Source organism: Arachis hypogaea, chromosome 20 (assembly GCF_003086295.3).
Source record: "Arachis hypogaea cultivar Tifrunner chromosome 20, arahy.Tifrunner.gnm2.J5K5, whole genome shotgun sequence".
Lineage (NCBI taxonomy): Eukaryota > Viridiplantae > Streptophyta > Magnoliopsida > Fabales > Fabaceae > Arachis > Arachis hypogaea.
Genome location: NC_092055.1, coordinates 140,556,138 through 140,573,542, shown reverse-complemented (window position 1 = coordinate 140,573,542; position 17,405 = coordinate 140,556,138). Strand labels below are relative to the sequence as shown.

The window sequence follows — 17,405 nt, the reverse complement described above, 5'->3', positions numbered from 1 at the left end:
ATGGCTGCAGAAGCTGTTTTGTCTTCCGTTCTTAGTGTTGTTTTTGACAGGATGTCCTCCCCTGAAGTTGTTAACTGGATCAAAGGGAAGAAGCTTACTCAGAACCTGATTGAAAGGTTGAAGACTAATCTTTGTGCTGTTCGAGCCTTTCTCATCGATGCTGAGCAGAAGCAGATCAAGGAGAGACCTGTCAAGGAATGGCTTGATAGTCTCAAAGATGCCATGTATGTTGCTGATGACTTGCTTGATGAAGTCTTCACCAAAGCTGCCACTCAGAAGGATCCAGGTACCTTCCTCTCTCGTTTCTCTGGTATTCTCAATTTGCAAGATCGGGATGTAGCAAAGAGGATGGAGGAAGTCATTGATAGGATAGAGTCTCTTGTGAATCAAAAAGACACTCTTGGTCTGAGAGAGATTCCTAAGGAGAACATGTCATGGAGGATCACTACATCTCTAGTTGAAACATCTGATGTATGTGGTGTTGGGAATAAGACACAATTCCCCCTTGAGAAAACACCTTTGACAGAGAAATAAAATAGACACAATCACAACACAAGAATTTAACGTGGAAACTCCAATTACCGGAGAAAAACCACGGCCGTTGTCAAATGACAACCAGAGAATATCACTATGTGAAAATTGTTACAACACATAGACTTCTTTCTCTCACCGGCACCCCAGTACACCCACACTCTTTCAAAGCAAATATCTAACTACACCTCACAACACTCTCTAATCAAAGAGTACAGAGGAAAAGAAAAATCAGATACAAGCTTAAAGTGTTTCTGACTGGTGCAAAAACAAATGGAGAACTTAGCCTCATATTTATAGCCTAGGCCACCCACTCCATTTGCTATCCTAAGCAATGTGGGACTAATTCAACCAAATCCTAACAATCTCCACCTTGATTGAAATAGTCACACATCTTCAGCTTCCATTGTCAACACCGACAATTCTTTGCTGCCATTGTCTATACCGACAATCATAGTTCAGAGAACTATCATACTCCACCATGAAAGTATACTCACTTGGAATTAGACCACTCCAAGCATTTCGCCTTGGTACAGATCGAAACCTTGCTGAAAATTCATGGTGCAACTTCCAAATTGGCTTTTCCTGGAAGTTCTTCAGCCATCGACCTAACTCCGCCACACACCTTGCATCTCAACGCCAACCAATGCCCGTGTGCAATTGTGGACCTGATTGCCACAACTCATCCTTATCCATGGCAGTGCGGTAATACCATGAGGATACTTCTTGTCTTCTAGAGAACATCATCTTCTCTCATAGAGAGAGCAACCAGAGATCTTCTCCTTCAACGCCTTGTGCAAACCTGATTGTATCAACACATCCTTGACTTGTACTTGCCACAAGCCAAAATTGATTCTTCCATCAAATTTCTCTATTTCAATCTTCACAGCACTTGAATATCCTGACATTGTTGCAACCGTATACTGGAATAGTATAACTCAACTGTAGACCGTGCACTAGGAAGGGTCCCCAGGAAAGAGAGGTGGGTCACAATGGACACACTTAAATACCAAGTCTTTCCTTAGCCAGAACCTTTTCCAAACTGCACTCTCACAGTGTCACACTGCCTTCCAGCAACAACAACAGCAACCAAAGATCAACCTCAAGCCACAGGACAAAATTCTTTTCTGATGTGGAAGGTCAGACTAGGCTGCAACCACAGAGCATACTAAGAATAAATCCCACCGAACCGAAGCTCTGATACCACTTGTTGGGAATAAGACACAATTCCCCCTTGAGAAAACACCTTTGACAGAGAAATAAAATAGACACAATCACAACACAAGAATTTAACGTGGAAACTCCAATTACCGGAGAAAAACCACGGCCGTTGTCAAATGACAACCAGAGAATATCACTATGTGAAAATTGTTACAACACATAGACTTCTTTCTCTCACCGGCACCCCAGTACACCCACACTCTTTCAAAGCAAATATCTAACTACACCTCACAACACTCTCTAATCAAAGAGTACAGAGGAAAAGAAAAATCAGATACAAGCTTAAAGTGTTTCTGACTGGTGCAAAAACAAATGGAGAACTTAGCCTCATATTTATAGCCTAGGCCACCCACTCCATTTGCTATCCTAAGCAATGTGGGACTAATTCAACCAAATCCTAACATGTGGCAGGGAAGAAGACAAGGAGGCCATAGTAAAACTCTTGTTGGATGATGATAGTGATGATGCTACTGGTGGTCTTAGTGATGTATCTGTGATTCCCATTGTTGGCATGGGTGGAATAGGAAAGACTACTTTGGCTCAATTGGTTTACCAGGATGGCAAAGTAAAGGAGAATTTTGATTTTCAAGCTTGGATTTGTGTGTCAGAAGAGTTTGATGTTTTCAAGGTCACCAAGACTATAATCGAGGCAATAACTAAAAGTTTTTGCAGCTTGACAGATTTGAATTTGCTTCAGCATGATTTAAAAGAAAAGTTGTCAAGGAAGAAGTTCTTTGTTGTCTTGGACGATGTATGGAGTGAAAGTCGCGAAGATTGGGATAAACTTCTAAAACCTTTTCGAAAAGGGGTTAAGGGAAGTAAAATTCTCATAACAACTAGAAGTAAAAGAGTGGCTTCTGTGGTGCAAACTGTTTCACCTTATGAACTAAGCTTATTGTCTGAGGAAGATTGTTGGTTAGTGTTTTCAAAATACGCACGTCTCTCAACTTGTTCTATGGAGAATCCAACCTTGAAAAAAGTTGGCAAAGATCTTGTAAAGAAGTGTGATGGATTGCCCTTGGCAGCTCAAGCCCTTGGAGGCTTATTGCGTGGAAATTCGGATATCAAGTATTGGAATCATTTATTGAAGAGTGAGATCTGGGAACTCTCCGATGATAAGATAAAGGTTGTTCCCGCATTAAGAATCAGTTATTACTATCTTCCTTCATATTTAAGGGAGTGCTTTGTTTTTTGTTCTTTGTATCCCAAAGACTATGAGTTTAGCAAAGACGAATTGATATTGCTATGGATGGCAGAGAATTTTTTGCAACCAGCAGGAAAAAAGACTCCAGAAGAAGTTGGTGATGAATATTTTGATGAATTGATTGCGAGATCATTTTTTCAACCTTCTAAGATTCGTGAAAACAAGTTTGTGATGCATGATCTGGTGCATGATTTGGCAATGATATTTGGTGGAGAATTCTATTTCAGAGCTGAAGAGCTTGAGAATGCAGTTGAGGTTGATATTAAAACTCGCCATTTGTCACATAATGCCAAAGGCAATTATCCAATCTCAAAACTTTTGGGAGTTTGTGACCGAGTAAAACACACAAGGACATTTCTTGAAATCAATTTGGAGCGAGAGATTCCATTTAACATGGAAAATGCACCATGTATCTTGTTGTCAAAGTTGAAGTACCTGAGGGCTTTGTCGTTCAAATGCTTTCCTCTTGAGTCATTGCCTGATTCAATAGGCGAGTTGATTCATTTGCGTTACTTGGATTTGTCTAACAGCGACATCATGACATTGCCCGATACACTTTGCAACTTGTACAATTTACAGACATTGAAGCTGTTTGGATGTTGGAAACTAAACGCCCTTCCTGTTGGCATGAAAGATCATACAAATTTGCGTTACCTTGATATTAGCGGGACTGGTTTGCATGAGATGCCGGAAGGCATGAGCAAATTGACAAGTTTGCAGGTTTTAAGCAAGTATGTTGTTGGGAAGCGTGAAGGGAACAAGATTAATGAATTGGGAGCACTTGCAAATCTGCACCAAACAATTTGGATTGACAAATTGGAGAATGTGGTCAATAGCAGCGAAGCGTTGGGAGCAAAAATGTTTGATAAGGATGGCATTGAATGTTTGGTCTTGGAGTGGTCGCCAGATGAATATGAGAATACAGATGATTCCCAAATTGAAAGAGAGATACTTGAAGAGTTACGACCTCATAGTAATTTGAAACAACTACAAATTTGGGGTTACAGAGGTACAACATTTCCAGATTGGTTGGGACATTGTTCTTACCACAGCATCACCCAAATAATACTGGGCGATTTTTTTTCGGGTTATTTCAAGAATTGTTGTATGCTTCCTTCACTTGGACAGTTGCCCTTTTTGGAGTACCTGGAAATTTCAATGTTTGAAAGGCTTGCTATTGTGGGGGATGAGTTTTACCGAGATGATGAATCTTGTCTGGAGACTCCATTTCCAATGCTTGAAACTCTTACATTTCAGTCAATGCCTTGCTGGGAGGAATGGCGTTCATTGGAGTTCAATGCATTTCCTCGACTTAGGAAGCTTATCATATGGGATTGTCCCATGTTGAGAGGAGATTTGCCAAATCAACTACCATCTTTGGAAGATCTTACTATTCACAATTGCGAGCAGCTCAGCAGTTGTGTTCCAAGAGCTTCTGGGATTACCTGTTTACGCATAGAAGGAAACAAAGAAGTGAGAATTGGGGAGCTACCTCCTTTGCTGGATAAGCTATCAATTACTGGAAAGCATCAAGCGGAGTCGGTGATGGAGGCCATTGCGCACACCCAACTCACTTGCCTCAGATCTTTAATCATCTCAAATTGTTCATCCCACGTATTGTTTGCAGTTAGTAGTATTCCCGCATCACTACAAGAGCTGACGATATCGAATTGCAAAAAATTAGAATTCGAAATGGAAGGCCAACACCACTCATTGCATTATCTAACGATACGTAACAGCTGTGATTCGGTTACATCCTTCTCGCTGGATTCCTTTCCAAATCTCGTGCGTGTTGAAATCAGGGAGTGTGAAAAGATGGAGTCTCTCGTGGTGTCACGCTCTCTTTCATGTCTCCGTTCTTTAGAGATAAATAATTGTGGGAGTTTGAAATCCCTGCAGACGCTATGGATGGCATCACCTCAGCTAGAATATCTCTCATTACGTGGTTGCCCAGAGATTGATTTGTCTGCTATAGGGGATCCACAGCGTAGCTTGAGATCTCTTAGCATCAGCTACTGCGAGAAACAACTCAGCTGTGTAGCATCGCAGTTTGATGGGCTTACTCATATTAAAGGTGAAAATGAGAGTGTGAAGTGTCTCCCTAAGGAAGGTTGGTTGCCTGCCACCCTTGAGTCTCTCACACTGGATAGCATTAAAAGTGTGGAGATGTTGGAATGCAAGGGACTTGCCCACCTCATATCCCTCCAACAATTATGTATTTATGAATGTTACAATTTGGAGAACATTGACGGAGAAAAGCTGCCTGCCTCTCTGTTACGACTCAGCATCTCTGAAAGCCCTTTGGGTAAACGGTGTGAGATGAAGGACCCGCAGGTTTGGCCCAAAATTTCCCACATCCCCGCCATTCAAGTTGGTGGAAGATGGATTTGGTAATCCAACAACTTCAACAGGTAATTGTTTCTATCTCACACAACATTACTCTATGTTGCTGAGTCTCTAGTTTTTCATTCTTCATTCTGTTTTACATTATTGTTATTCTTCATTATTATTAATGTCTTGTATCATTCATACAGCTTTTCCAACAAGAGATAACTTCTGCAGTTACGATTTTGCTTATGGTGCATCAATAATATTCAATCATTGTAATACTCACAGGAATTCTGAGAAACAAGACAATGATAATAACTGCAACAGAGGAAGATTCTTGAGGACATAAGTGGTTAGGAAACCTCATGACTAAAGTGGTACGGATGGCTGAACTAACGATTTTTTTTTTTTTTTGGGAAAAAAAAAATCATTTCATGAAAATTTGTATATTACCTGAGAAGGAATATCTACTTTATAATGGTGGAATAACTTTGATTACCTCAATATGAAAATTTGTATGTGGTGGTTGAAACTTTCTTGCAGAAAGCAACTAAGCAATCAGGGACAATCATGGACACAATCCAAGAGATTCAAAAGTGGCATGACACAGTGATTGATATAGAGAGCAGCCTCAATGAGCTTCATCAAGTGTTATTGGACATGACTGTTTTGGTCCAATCACAAGGTAAGCAACTCAATGACATAGAGAGCCACGAGTCAAAAGCCAATTCGTACGTCTGCCGCGGGTCCGGCAGTTTCAGTTTGCAAGGAAGCACCAGAAGAATACCGGAAGTCCATCTTCATTGCCATCATAATATTGATTTATTATATTGATTATAGTCCTTATTGATCATTATCATATTTACCTTTTGAATTTCGGTTCATGTGTATGTTGCACTCTAAAATTCTTCCAAACCATCTGATAATAAATTTCATGCGCATGAACTAAAGTTTAGCAGTTAAATATAGTTTTGCTTTAGTTAATGGGATATTGATTGGTGGCTATGAACTAATTGGAGTAATTCAAAACCTTATCAAGAGAAATCAGGTCAACATATTCTGTCACTGTGTCACATAACCATTGCATTGTGAAATAATACCTTGTTTGTTTTTCTGAACCTACCTTCTTCAAGATTGAGACTCTCATGTTCTTGGTCTGGAAAGTTATATTTGTAGTGAAATAAGAGTGGCAAAAATTCACAAATGAAACTGTACCACCAATGAAATGAAAAGTATAGGCAATTCAGAATATTTAAATGGTTAAACGATGAAAAGGGAATGAATTAAGATGATGATGAAGACAATCTTGAAGAATGCCATCATCTGTCCACTTGCATTCACTAACCTTCTCCATTAGTTGACACCAGCTCCTTATTATTGGGGTTTAATTCATTAATAGCCACTCTAATCTCTTTTGCATGCATGTATTTTGTTTTTGGGGATTTTAAAAATTTTCTCTACATGTGTCACATGCTATAAATATTGTTGAATTACCTTGCTTGGAGTTTATATATTGGAGGAATGAGATTAGTTGTTTTGCACCCTTAAACGGTTAAACCTATAGTCTAAGATTTTTTTTTCTCTATTTACTTGTGCATTGTTGATTAAGAATTGCATGTTTTGTTAGAAAAATAACAAAAATTAGTCAATAATGCAGCAACAACTATGTTTATCCCACTTTATGATAAGTGAACAGTTGAATAATAACACTAAAATCTTTGAGGATCAAGAAAAGCTGAAAGTTTCCACCTCAAATCATCAAAGAAGAGAAGCAATTAAAAATAGGAATATATTACCAATGCATCAACCAACTGTTTAAACGTATTATTTACTCATTGTAAACACTATTTGCATCTCTTTTTATATAATTCCAATTAAGGAATCCATCCTTTAGAATGCAATATAATTCCGAATTATGAATTCAGTCTAACTGTATTTTTATTGATAAAGGGCCAAAAAGTATCTCCTTATAAAATTACTTAATTAGCTAGTGTGCATGAATGTTCTAATGTATACAGTGTGATTCATTAGATATTTTACTTTATTATTCTTTCCAAATTATAAAGAAAACGAAAAGAAGATTGTAAGAATAGCTCAATTGAATATATTGAGGGTACAAAAAACAAAAGGAAGAACAACAGTGAGAGTTGGTTACTAATGTTGTGTTATATACCAAGAATACAACAGAGAACAAATGGTGCCTAATGTGGTGCATTTCCTTCAAGCTACATTTACAACAGAGAACAAACATCATGGAGCATGATCATTGTTTGTGATTCCTATTCTTGAGGTTTCCATGCTGAATATTTCGTGATGTATTCTCAAGAGTAGTACTCAGATGATGAGCAAAGGTGCGGCGCTGAGTCTTTTCCTGGAAATTCTTATTGGTGCCACTGCCATTGTAAGGTCTCTGACTCTGAGGAGTAGCCTTTCTTGATTCAGATTGTATTTGTAGATCCCGAAAGTATAAATTACAATTTGAAAAATTAAGGGTGTGTTTGGTTTGCATTTTTATTTTCTATTTTCATTTTCAGTTTCTCTTTTCAGGATCTTGTGAAAAAGAAAGAGAAAACAGGACAGAAAACAGAGTTTTATTGTTCTAAGAAACCAAATCAAATTTTATAAGGACTCAATTATCCGGAACCGCATGGAGATTAAGAACAATATTGTTAACCAAACAAAGCTTGAGGAGAAAATGGGAAAGAAGATTATATTATTATTGCAAACAGTTTAAGATACCTTCTGTGTTTCCTTGTTTGATTCTTTCCTTTCCTTGTAAAGATCAGGTAGTGGCCTTGCTTTGAAGCAAAAGCTTTGGCGAAGTTTTCTGATCTCTGTCTCTGCTTTTTCCTTCAAAATGAGGGAATTGAATGATTTGGTGACTAAACTGAACTGAGGAACTAGATATTGTTCATAGTAACAGACACTTGGTATTAAATTTTATTTGTCAACCAACCTTGAGTTTTGTATGAAGTTGCACTTTTTGTGCCTCATTGGCATTGAACTTTTCTTCAAGTTTCTGAAATTGATTTAGATCAATAGAGAAAGGAAAGGCAAGTAATACTCAGTTAATTAATTCTCATTTTTATTTGTAGTAAGGTTAATTAAAGCTCATAAACAACTAAATTTGATTGATGGCAGAACCTTCTTTCTTCTTGCAGCCCTTTCTTGTGTCCTCAAGCTGAAAGGTGACGATATCATTGGGGATCTCATGTTATTTCTGCATTCAAGTAGAAACATTGTAAATACTAATGTAAAGAAGAGTTTTCACAAAAGCCATAAAACTTCTTTAAGCCAGAGATAGATTATGTAAACTTAGCTTGTGGTCCTTGAAACTAAAGATAGCATGTTTCAACTAATTTACAAACTCTAAATTATGTCTGGCATGGATAACATTTGAACATGGAAACAATCCAAATCCATATAGCACAATGAAAAATCTTATAACACCTTAAATCAGAGTGGAAATGACTTACTCTGTTGAGAGCAAGCGCCATTTAGAGCTGGCTGTATTTTTGCCTGTGCTTGATAAATCAAGAGGAGTTTTGTTCCTATGGTTTAACAAAACTCAAATGCACCGAATCAGGATATAAAAACAGTTTTACATCATAATTAACAGCTTACTAGAATTAGGTACCTTTTCTTTTCTGTTAATGGGGTCAATGCAGAATGCATCTGCATCTCCTTCTTATAAGCCTGCATTTAAAAAACAACACTTTAACATCATAGAAATATAGATTGTGAAAGACATGGCAAAGAATCTGACAAACCATAGTTGGTGTTCTTAGGGGAGTTAATGATGCATCCTTTGAAGCCTTTGAGGAACCAGCACTAGCTCTTGCACTTTCAAATTTCTTCATGCTGATGCAGTCAATCTATTAAGTTCTCTAATCGGCGTAAAATTGACCGACTTGTAAGGAGTAGATCTTCTTTTATCAGCAGAGCTTAGTAATGAAGCATGCTTGTTGCTGCTGCTTGTTGGGGTAGCAGCAATATTACTGTTATCTCTCTTTGAAGAAACAGTAGCTGCTGTTGGTTTGATTGGTGTAGAAGCAACTTTGGAGGTTGCATTGCTCTTTAGCAATTTGAAGGAAGAAAGTGGTGGTTTCTTCTTGCTAACTGAAGGCAAAATTTCTTCATCATAGCCTGAACCCTGCTGAAATAATCAATATTAAATCAATGCTATGATCTTGATTCTTAAACAATCAAACCAAAGAATAAAACACTAAGATTAAATTTTCTAAAAAGACAAACATTAGAACCAAGAGAGTAATATCAATAACCACCTTCAGTAATGGTGTCATAATAGGAGTTGTTTCAAGGATCTTTTCAGCATCTTCATTTTGGCTTTGCAGTTCAATCTTCATTGAATTCCCAACCAAAGGTTCTTCTTCCCTCTTTGACACAGCTTCTTCTCCCAACAATATATGCCTTACTTAAATGGAGTGGTTTAAAGGACAATGGATTGGAACAAAATCTTTAGTAAAATTGTAGCCCAAGATCCTCAGGTTTTCTGTGCTGAACATCGTCTGCATCAATGACCACCATGAGTGTCTTATTATACATTTCAAATTAAATGATAAACATGAATTGAACTACTTGATTTTCGTTAGACATTGAACATTAGTACTATGGCATGGAGGTGTCGTAGATGTATTTTAAAAATTATTTTTATAAATTACTTTTAAAAATAAAAGTTTTACCAAATCAAACTTTAGTTTGTAATTTCATTCTATTGTTTAAAGTTTAAATTTTATTAAATAAATAATTTTATTTAATTATTTAACAACATGATTATTTAGATAAATTTGAATTATAGATACGCAAATTTTAGTATAATATAATATGGCATGTGAATACATCAAAACTATACTGGATGCCATGTGAATAATCTGTCGAAGACCAATAAGAGCAAGAAGTCATTTTATTTTATTACAAAAATATTCAACACCTAACACATTTAACTACTCGACACAAATCACAGTTAAGACACTACCACAAACTACTGCAACCAGTCAACCAGCAGTCAAACACTTGCTTACCATTTGTTCCTTCAGATCTGATCACTTCTCTTCAGAAACATGGCTGCCGAAGCTGTTTTGTCTTCCGTTCTTAGTGTTGTTTTTGACAGGATGTCCTCCCCTGAAGTTGTTAACTGGATCAAAGGGAAGAAGCTTACTCAGAACCTGATTGAAAGGTTGAAGACTAATCTTTATGTTGTTCGAGCCTTTCTCATCGATGCTGAGCAGAAGCAGATCAAGGAGACACCTGTCAAGGACTGGCTTCATAGTCTCAAACATGCCATGTATGTTGCTGATGACTTGCTCGATGAAGTCTTCACCAAAGCTGCCACTCAGAAGGATCCAGGTACCTTCCTCTCTCGTTTCTCTGGTATTCTCAATTTGCAAGATCGGGATGTAGCAAACAGGATGGAGGAAGTCATTGATAGGATTGAGTCTCTTGTGAATCAAAAAGACACTCTTGGTCTGAGAGAGATTCCTAAGGAGAACATGTCATGGAGGATCACTACATCTCTAGTTGAAACATCTGATGTATGTGGCAGGGAAGAAGACAAGGAGGCGATAGTAAAACTGTTGTTGGATGATGATGGTGATGATACTGGTGGTCATAGTGATGTATCTGTGATTCCCATTGTGGGCATGGGTGGGATAGGAAAGACTACTTTGGCCCAATTGGTTTACCAGGATGGCAAAGTGAAGGAGAATTTTGATTTTCAAGCTTGGATTTGTGTGTCAGAAGAGTTTGATGTTTTCAAGGTCACCAAGACTATAATCGAGGCAATAACTAAAAGTTTTTGCAGCTTGACAGATTTGAATTTGCTTCAGCATGATTTAAAAGAAAAGTTGTCAAGGAAGAAGTTCTTTGTTGTCTTGGACGATGTATGGAGTGAAAGTTACGAAGATTGGGATAAACTTCTAAAACCTTTTCGAAAAGGGGTTAAGGGAAGTAAAATTCTCATAACAACTAGAAGTAAAAGAGTGGCTTCTGTGGTGCAAACTGTTTCACCTTATGAACTGAGCTTATTGTCTGAGGAAGATTGTTGGTTGGTGTTTTCAAAACATGCACGACTCTCAACTGGTTCTATGGAGAATTCAACCTTGAAAAAAGTTGGCAGAGATCTTGTAAAGAAGTGTGATGGATTGCCCTTGGCAGCTCAAGCCCTTGGAGGTTTATTGCGTGGAAATTCTGATTTCAAGGATTGGAATCATTTATTGAAGAGTGAGATCTGGGAACTCTCCGATGATAAGATAAAGGTTGTTCCTGCGTTAAGAATCAGTTATTACTATCTTCCTTCATATTTAAAGGAGTGCTTTGTTTATTGTTCTTTGTATCCCAAAGACTATGAGTTTAGCAAAGATGAATTGATATTGCTATGGATGGCAGAGAATTTTTTGCAATCAGCAGGAAAAAAAAATCCAGAAGAAGTTGGTGATGAATATTTTAAGGAATTAGTTGCGAGATCATTTTTCCAACCTCATAAGATTCATAAAAACAAGTTTGTGATGCATGATCTGGTGCATGATTTGGCAATGATGTTTGCTGGAGAATTCTATTTCAGAGCTGAAGAGCTTGAGAATGCAGTTGAGGTTGATATTAAAACTCGCCATTTGTCACATAATGCCAAAGGCAATTATCCAATCTCAAAACTTTTGGGAGTTTGTGACCGAGTAAAACACACAAGGACATTTCTTGGACTCAATTTGAAGCGAGAGATTCCATTTAACATGGGAAATGCACCGTGTATCTTGTTGTCAAAGTTGAAGTACCTGAGGGCTTTGTCGTTCAATTGCTTTCCTCTCAAGTCATTGCCTGATTCAATAGGCGAGTTGATTCATTTGCGTTACTTGGATTTGTCTCGGACCGACATCATGACATTGCCCGATACACTTTGCAACTTGTACAATTTACAGACATTGAAGCTGGTTCTATGTAAGAAACTAAAAGCCCTTCCTGTTGGCATGATAGATCTTACAAACTTAAGTTACCTTGATATTCGCGGGACTCCTTTGCATGAGATGCCGGAAGGCATGAGCAAATTGACAAGTTTGCAGGTTTTAAGCAACTATGTTGTCGGGAAGCGTGAAGGGAACAAGATTAATGAATTGGGAGCACTTGCAAATCTACACCAAACAATTTGGATTGACAAATTGGAGAATGTGGTCAATAGCAGCGAAGCATTGGAGGCAAGAATGTTTGAGAAGGATGGCATTGAATGTTTGCTCTTGGAGTGGTCGCCAGATGAATATGAGAATACAGTTGATTCACAAATTGAAAGAGATATACTTGAAAAGTTACAACCTCATAGTAATTTGAAACAACTAGAAATTTGGGGTTACAGGGGTACAACATTTCCAGATTGGTTGGGACATTGTTCTTACCGCAACATCACCCAAATAACACTGGGCGGTTTTTTTTCGGATTATTTCAAGAATTGTTGTATGCTTCCTTCACTTGGACAGTTGCCCTCTTTGAAGCACCTGGACATTGCAAAGTTTGAAAGGCTTGCTATTGTGGGGGCTGAGTTTTACCGAAATGATGAATCTTGTCTGGAGACTCCATTTCCAATGCTTGTAACTCTTACATTTGAGTCAATGCCTTGCTGGGAGGAATGGCGTTCGTCGGAGTTCAATGCATTTCCTCGACTTAGGAAGCTTATCATAAGGATTGTCCCATGTTGAGAGGAGATTTGCCAAATCAACTTCCATCTTTGAAAAGTCTTACTATTCAGAATTGCGAGCAGCTCAGTTGTTGTGTTCCAAGAGCTCCCGCGATTACCTCTTTACGCATGGAAGGAAGCAATGAAATGAGAATTGGGGAGCTACCTCCTTTGCTGGATAAGGTATCAATTAATGGAAAGCATCAAGTGGAGTCGGTGATGGAGGCCATTACGCAAACCAAACTCACTTGCCTCAGATATTTATCCATCTCAGATTGTTCATCGCACGTATTGTTTCCAGTGAGTAGTATTCCCGCATCACTACAAGAGCTGACGATATTGGATTGCAACAAATTAGAATTTGAAATGGAAGGCCAACACCACTCATTGCATAAACTAAGGATACAGAACAGCTGTGATTCGGCTACATCCTTCTCGCTGGATTGCTTTCCAAATCTCGTGCGTGTTCAAATCAGCGAGTGTGAAAAGATGCAGTCTGTCGTGGTGTCACGCTCTCTTTCATGTCTCCGTTCTTTAGTGATAAATTCTTGTGGGAGTTTGAAATCCCTGCAGACGCTATGGATGGCATCACCTCAGCTAGAAGATCTCTCATTACGTGGTTGCCCAGAGATTGATTTGTGTGCTACAGGGGATCCACAGCGTAGCTTGAGAGATCTTACCATCAGCTACTGCGAGAAACAACTCAGCTGTGTAGCATCGCAGTTTCATGGGCTTACTCATCTTTCTATTAAAGGTGAATATATTTTTTTTTGGTGTCTTATTGAAGGTGAATATGAGAATGTGAAGTGTCTCCCTAAGGAAGGTTGGTTGCCTGCCACCCTTGAGTCTCTCAGACTGGATGGCATTAAAAGTGTGGAGATGTTGGAATGCAAGGGACTTGCCCACCTCACCTCCCTCCAACAATTATCTATTTATGATTGTTCCAATTTGGAGAACATTGACGGAGAAAAGCTGCCTGCCTCTCTGTTACAACTCATCATCAAGGGAAGCCCTTTGTTGGGTAAACTGTGTGAGATGAAGGACCCGCAGGTTTGGCCCAAAATTTGCCACATCCCCGCCATTCAAGTTGATGACAGATGGATTTGGTAATCCAACAACTTCAACAGGTAATTCTTTCTATCTCACACAACAATATTCTGTGTTGCTGAGTCAATAGTTTTCGTTCTTCATTCTGTTTCACAATATTGTTATTCTTCATTTTTATTAATGTCTTGTATCATTCATACAGCTTTTCCATGGAATCCAACAAGAGATAACTTGTGCAGTTACAATTTTGCTTTTGATGCATCAATAGTATTCAATCATTGTGATACTCAGAAGAATTCTGAGAAACAAGACAATGATAATAACTGCAACAGAGGAAGGTTCTTGAGGAGATAAGTGGTTAGGAAACCTCATGACTAAAGTGGTATGGATGGCTGAATTTTAAATCATTTCGTTAAATTTGTATATCACCTGAGAAAGAATATCTACTTTATAATGTTAGAATAACTTTGATTACTCAAAATATGAAAATTTGTATGTGGTGGTTGAAACTTTCTTGCACAAAGCAACTGAGCAACCAGGGCCAATCATGGACACAATCCAAGAGATTCAAGAGTCGCATGGCACACTGATTGATATAGAGCGGAGCCCCAATGAACTTCATCAACTGTTCTTGGACATGGCTGTTTTGGTCCAATCACATGGTAAGCAACTCAATGACATAGAGAGCCACGTGGCAAGAGCCAATTCGTATGTCTGTGGTGGGTCGAGCCGTTCCAGTTTGCAAGGAAGAATACCGGAAGTCCACCTTCATTGCCATCATAATATTGATCATTTTCATATTGATTATTGTCCAGTCACCAAAATAAAAATATTGATTATTGTCCTTCTTATTGATCATTACCATATTTACCTTTTAAATTTCGGTTCATGTGTATGTTACACTCTAAAATTCTTCCAAACCATCTGATAATAAATTTCAGGCACATGAACTAAAGTTTAGCAGATAAATTTAGTTTTGCTTTAGTTAATGGGATATTGATTGGTGGCTATGAACAAATTGGACTAATTCAAAACCTTATCAAGAGAAATCAAGTCAACATATTCTGTCACTGTGTCACATAACCATTCCATTGAAAAATAATACCTTGTTTGTTTTTCTGGAACCTACCCTTTTGAAGATTTAGACTTTCATGTTCATGGTCTGGAAGGTTATATTTGTAGTGAAATAAGAGTGCCAAAAATTCACAAATGAAAAGTATAGGGAATTCAGAATATTAAAATGGTTAAAGAATGAAAAGGGAATGAATTAAGATGATGATGAAGACAATCTTGAAGAATGCCATAGTCTGTCCACTTGCATTCACTAACCTTCTCCATTAGTTGACAGCAGATCCTTATTATTGGGGTTTAATTCATCAATACCCACTCTAATCTCTGCCATTATTTTTCCTTCTTGGAAGATTTATGTTGGCACATTCTTTTGCATGCATGTATTTTGTTTTGGGATTTTAAAAAATTTCTTTACATGTATAACGTGCTATAAATATTGTTGAATTACCTTGCTTGGAGTTATATATTGGAGGAATGAGATTAATTGTTTTGCGCCCTTAAAAAGTGACCCAACAGTGGGAGGATGATGTCAGCGATGATTTCTCTCTTCAGCTGAGGAGAGAGCTGAAAAGCAATACCGAAAGAATTAAACATTCTGCTTGCTACGATTCGGTTGATAAAAGTGTCATGAGTTAGGTACTTGACTTTGTTGGTGTTTCCTTTTGTGGAAAAGAAACGAAAGCTATATGCCTTTTCTTTTAGTAGATGTAAGACAGTGAGGCAGAACATAAGGACTTAAGTTGTTATTTCTGAAGAACATCTAGATACAAGTATTGTTTGTACTTTAATTGTATTTTATTTCATAAGTTTTAAACTGGGTCACAATCCCTTGGGCTGCGTTTGTTTTCTGAGAACAGGATAGGACAAGACTCTGAGAATAGGATAGGACAACACAAGATTTTGTGTTTTTATATTCTATTTGGTGATAAACTATAACAAATTATGAAAATCCAATTTATTCTCATTTTTTTTCAATCAAAAATTTGAGATGAAAAATATAATAATAAAAATTATAATTATAAAAAATTAACAAGAATAATAAAAGAAAAAATGAAAAATAAGTTGTGTCTTTTGTTAGCGTCTCCGTGTCTTTTCTATCAGGATAGACACAAAATACTAATTTAGTATCTCTAGACACATTGTCTCTGTCCATATATGTCAAACACGATTTTATGTCTCTATGTCCCTCACTGTCCTGTGTTTGTAAACAAACGCAGATTGCCATTAATAACTGGTGAATGTGGAGTTGCATTTCACTTTCTTGTTATCACTGTTCAGTCTGCAGAAACTAGCTTGTGGGTATCTGAATTCAACAACCCAAGGAATTTGAATGCCAATGTCCCAAGTTAGTTTTACTAAAAAGTCAAAAAGTGACTACCTACTCGTATGCTTTGGAAGAACTTTCTACATCGGAAACACTTGAGTTATGGGCTTATAGACCATGATAATTTTGAGTTCTTCACCATTAAAGAGAAAGAGAAAAAAAAATTAAGATAGAAAAATTCTTCTATAGTTTTGAGTTCTTGTTATCACTATTCTTACAACACAATTATATTACCATAGAGAATAGCATTTATATAATCAATCTAGTATTAGTCTCATAATTTTACATACTAAATTATCTAATTTAAAAAATATATATAGTATAAAAATATTAATTCATATCAATGATCTAAATTCTAATATTACATATTTTATTTGAAAAATAAATTTTATATTACAAAAATTAATTTATCTATCAATCTATAAAAAAAGAACCATTCTATCTCAAAAAAATTTTAAATAATAACAATTCTTAATGATCAAAATGTTCAATTTAAAGTTTTTTAGGAATCAATTTAAATGTTTATTTTTTTAAATAACTAACCATCATAAACAAATTGTGAAATAATTCATTTCTATTTTTTCACAACGATTTTGTATAATTAAAATTCTTCAGAAAAATTGAATTATTTTTTTTAAGAAAAAACAAAGATAAAGAAAGTAGAAAACCTCTTTATTTATGTGAGAGAAAAAAATAATAGAGAAAGTCTATTAATGGGGTGAAATAAAATGTTAAAGTTATAACTAAAGTTTTAACTTTTAACACCAAAGAGTAAAATTCAAAGCGATTATTCATATTTAACACATATATTAAAATAATTTTTGAAATTTTAATAACACCAATAATATTAAAACAAGAATACATCAGTTAATCTCTAATTCTAAACACATAATTATTATAATTTAAATCTCGTATTTTAATATATATGGTCAATCTCAATGATTACTCTGAGATTTACTCAAAACTAAAATTAGAAAATTACACAAACATATATACATACA

General features: G+C 36.7%; 4 protein-coding genes across 6 annotated transcripts; 3 read left to right on the top strand and 1 right to left on the bottom strand.

Annotated features, from left to right (window-relative positions):
• LOC114924113 (putative disease resistance RPP13-like protein 1) lies at window positions 1-2,205 on the top strand. The gene is made up of 2 exons (XM_029296661.1): window positions 1-471; window positions 2,164-2,205. Exons 1-2 carry the CDS (start codon window positions 1-3, stop codon window positions 2,203-2,205), a joined length of 513 nt encoding a protein of 170 aa, XP_029152494.1.
• Window positions 2,206-2,213: 8 nt separating this feature from the next.
• Window positions 2,214-6,248, top strand: LOC112782444 (putative disease resistance RPP13-like protein 1). 2 transcript variants are annotated; one of them, XM_029296168.2, is made up of 3 exons: window positions 2,214-5,367; window positions 5,573-5,661; window positions 5,828-6,248. In XM_029296168.2, the coding sequence occupies exon 1, from the start codon at window positions 2,264-2,266 to the stop codon at window positions 5,348-5,350; it is 3,087 nt and encodes a 1,028-aa protein (XP_029152001.1). In that variant the 5' UTR covers window positions 2,214-2,263; the 3' UTR covers window positions 5,351-5,367; window positions 5,573-5,661; window positions 5,828-6,248. The 2 variants fall into 2 exon arrangements, with proteins under 2 accessions (XP_029152001.1, XP_029152000.1); XM_029296167.2 differs by having other exon boundaries at window positions 5,491-5,661.
• Window positions 6,249-7,365: 1,117 nt separating this feature from the next.
• LOC114926052 (uncharacterized) lies at window positions 7,366-9,434 on the bottom strand. The gene is made up of 7 exons (XM_029296169.2): window positions 9,055-9,434; window positions 8,922-8,980; window positions 8,761-8,835; window positions 8,429-8,504; window positions 8,241-8,303; window positions 8,024-8,134; window positions 7,366-7,700 (listed from the first exon to the last, which is right to left on the bottom strand). The coding sequence occupies exons 1-7, from the start codon at window positions 9,142-9,144 to the stop codon at window positions 7,548-7,550; spliced, it is 627 nt and encodes a 208-aa protein (XP_029152002.2). The 5' UTR covers window positions 9,145-9,434; the 3' UTR covers window positions 7,366-7,547.
• Window positions 9,435-10,153: 719 nt separating this feature from the next.
• On the top strand, window positions 10,154-14,978 carry LOC112786545 (putative disease resistance RPP13-like protein 1). 2 transcript variants are annotated; one of them, XM_029296166.2, is made up of 3 exons: window positions 10,196-14,089; window positions 14,212-14,391; window positions 14,534-14,978. In XM_029296166.2, the coding sequence occupies exon 1, from the start codon at window positions 10,366-10,368 to the stop codon at window positions 12,982-12,984; it is 2,619 nt and encodes an 872-aa protein (XP_029151999.1). In that variant the 5' UTR covers window positions 10,196-10,365; the 3' UTR covers window positions 12,985-14,089; window positions 14,212-14,391; window positions 14,534-14,978. The 2 variants fall into 2 exon arrangements, with proteins under 2 accessions (XP_025685700.1, XP_029151999.1); XM_025829915.3 differs by having other exon boundaries at window positions 10,154-14,089; window positions 14,212-14,978.
• Window positions 14,979-17,405: the final 2,427 nt, after the last annotated feature.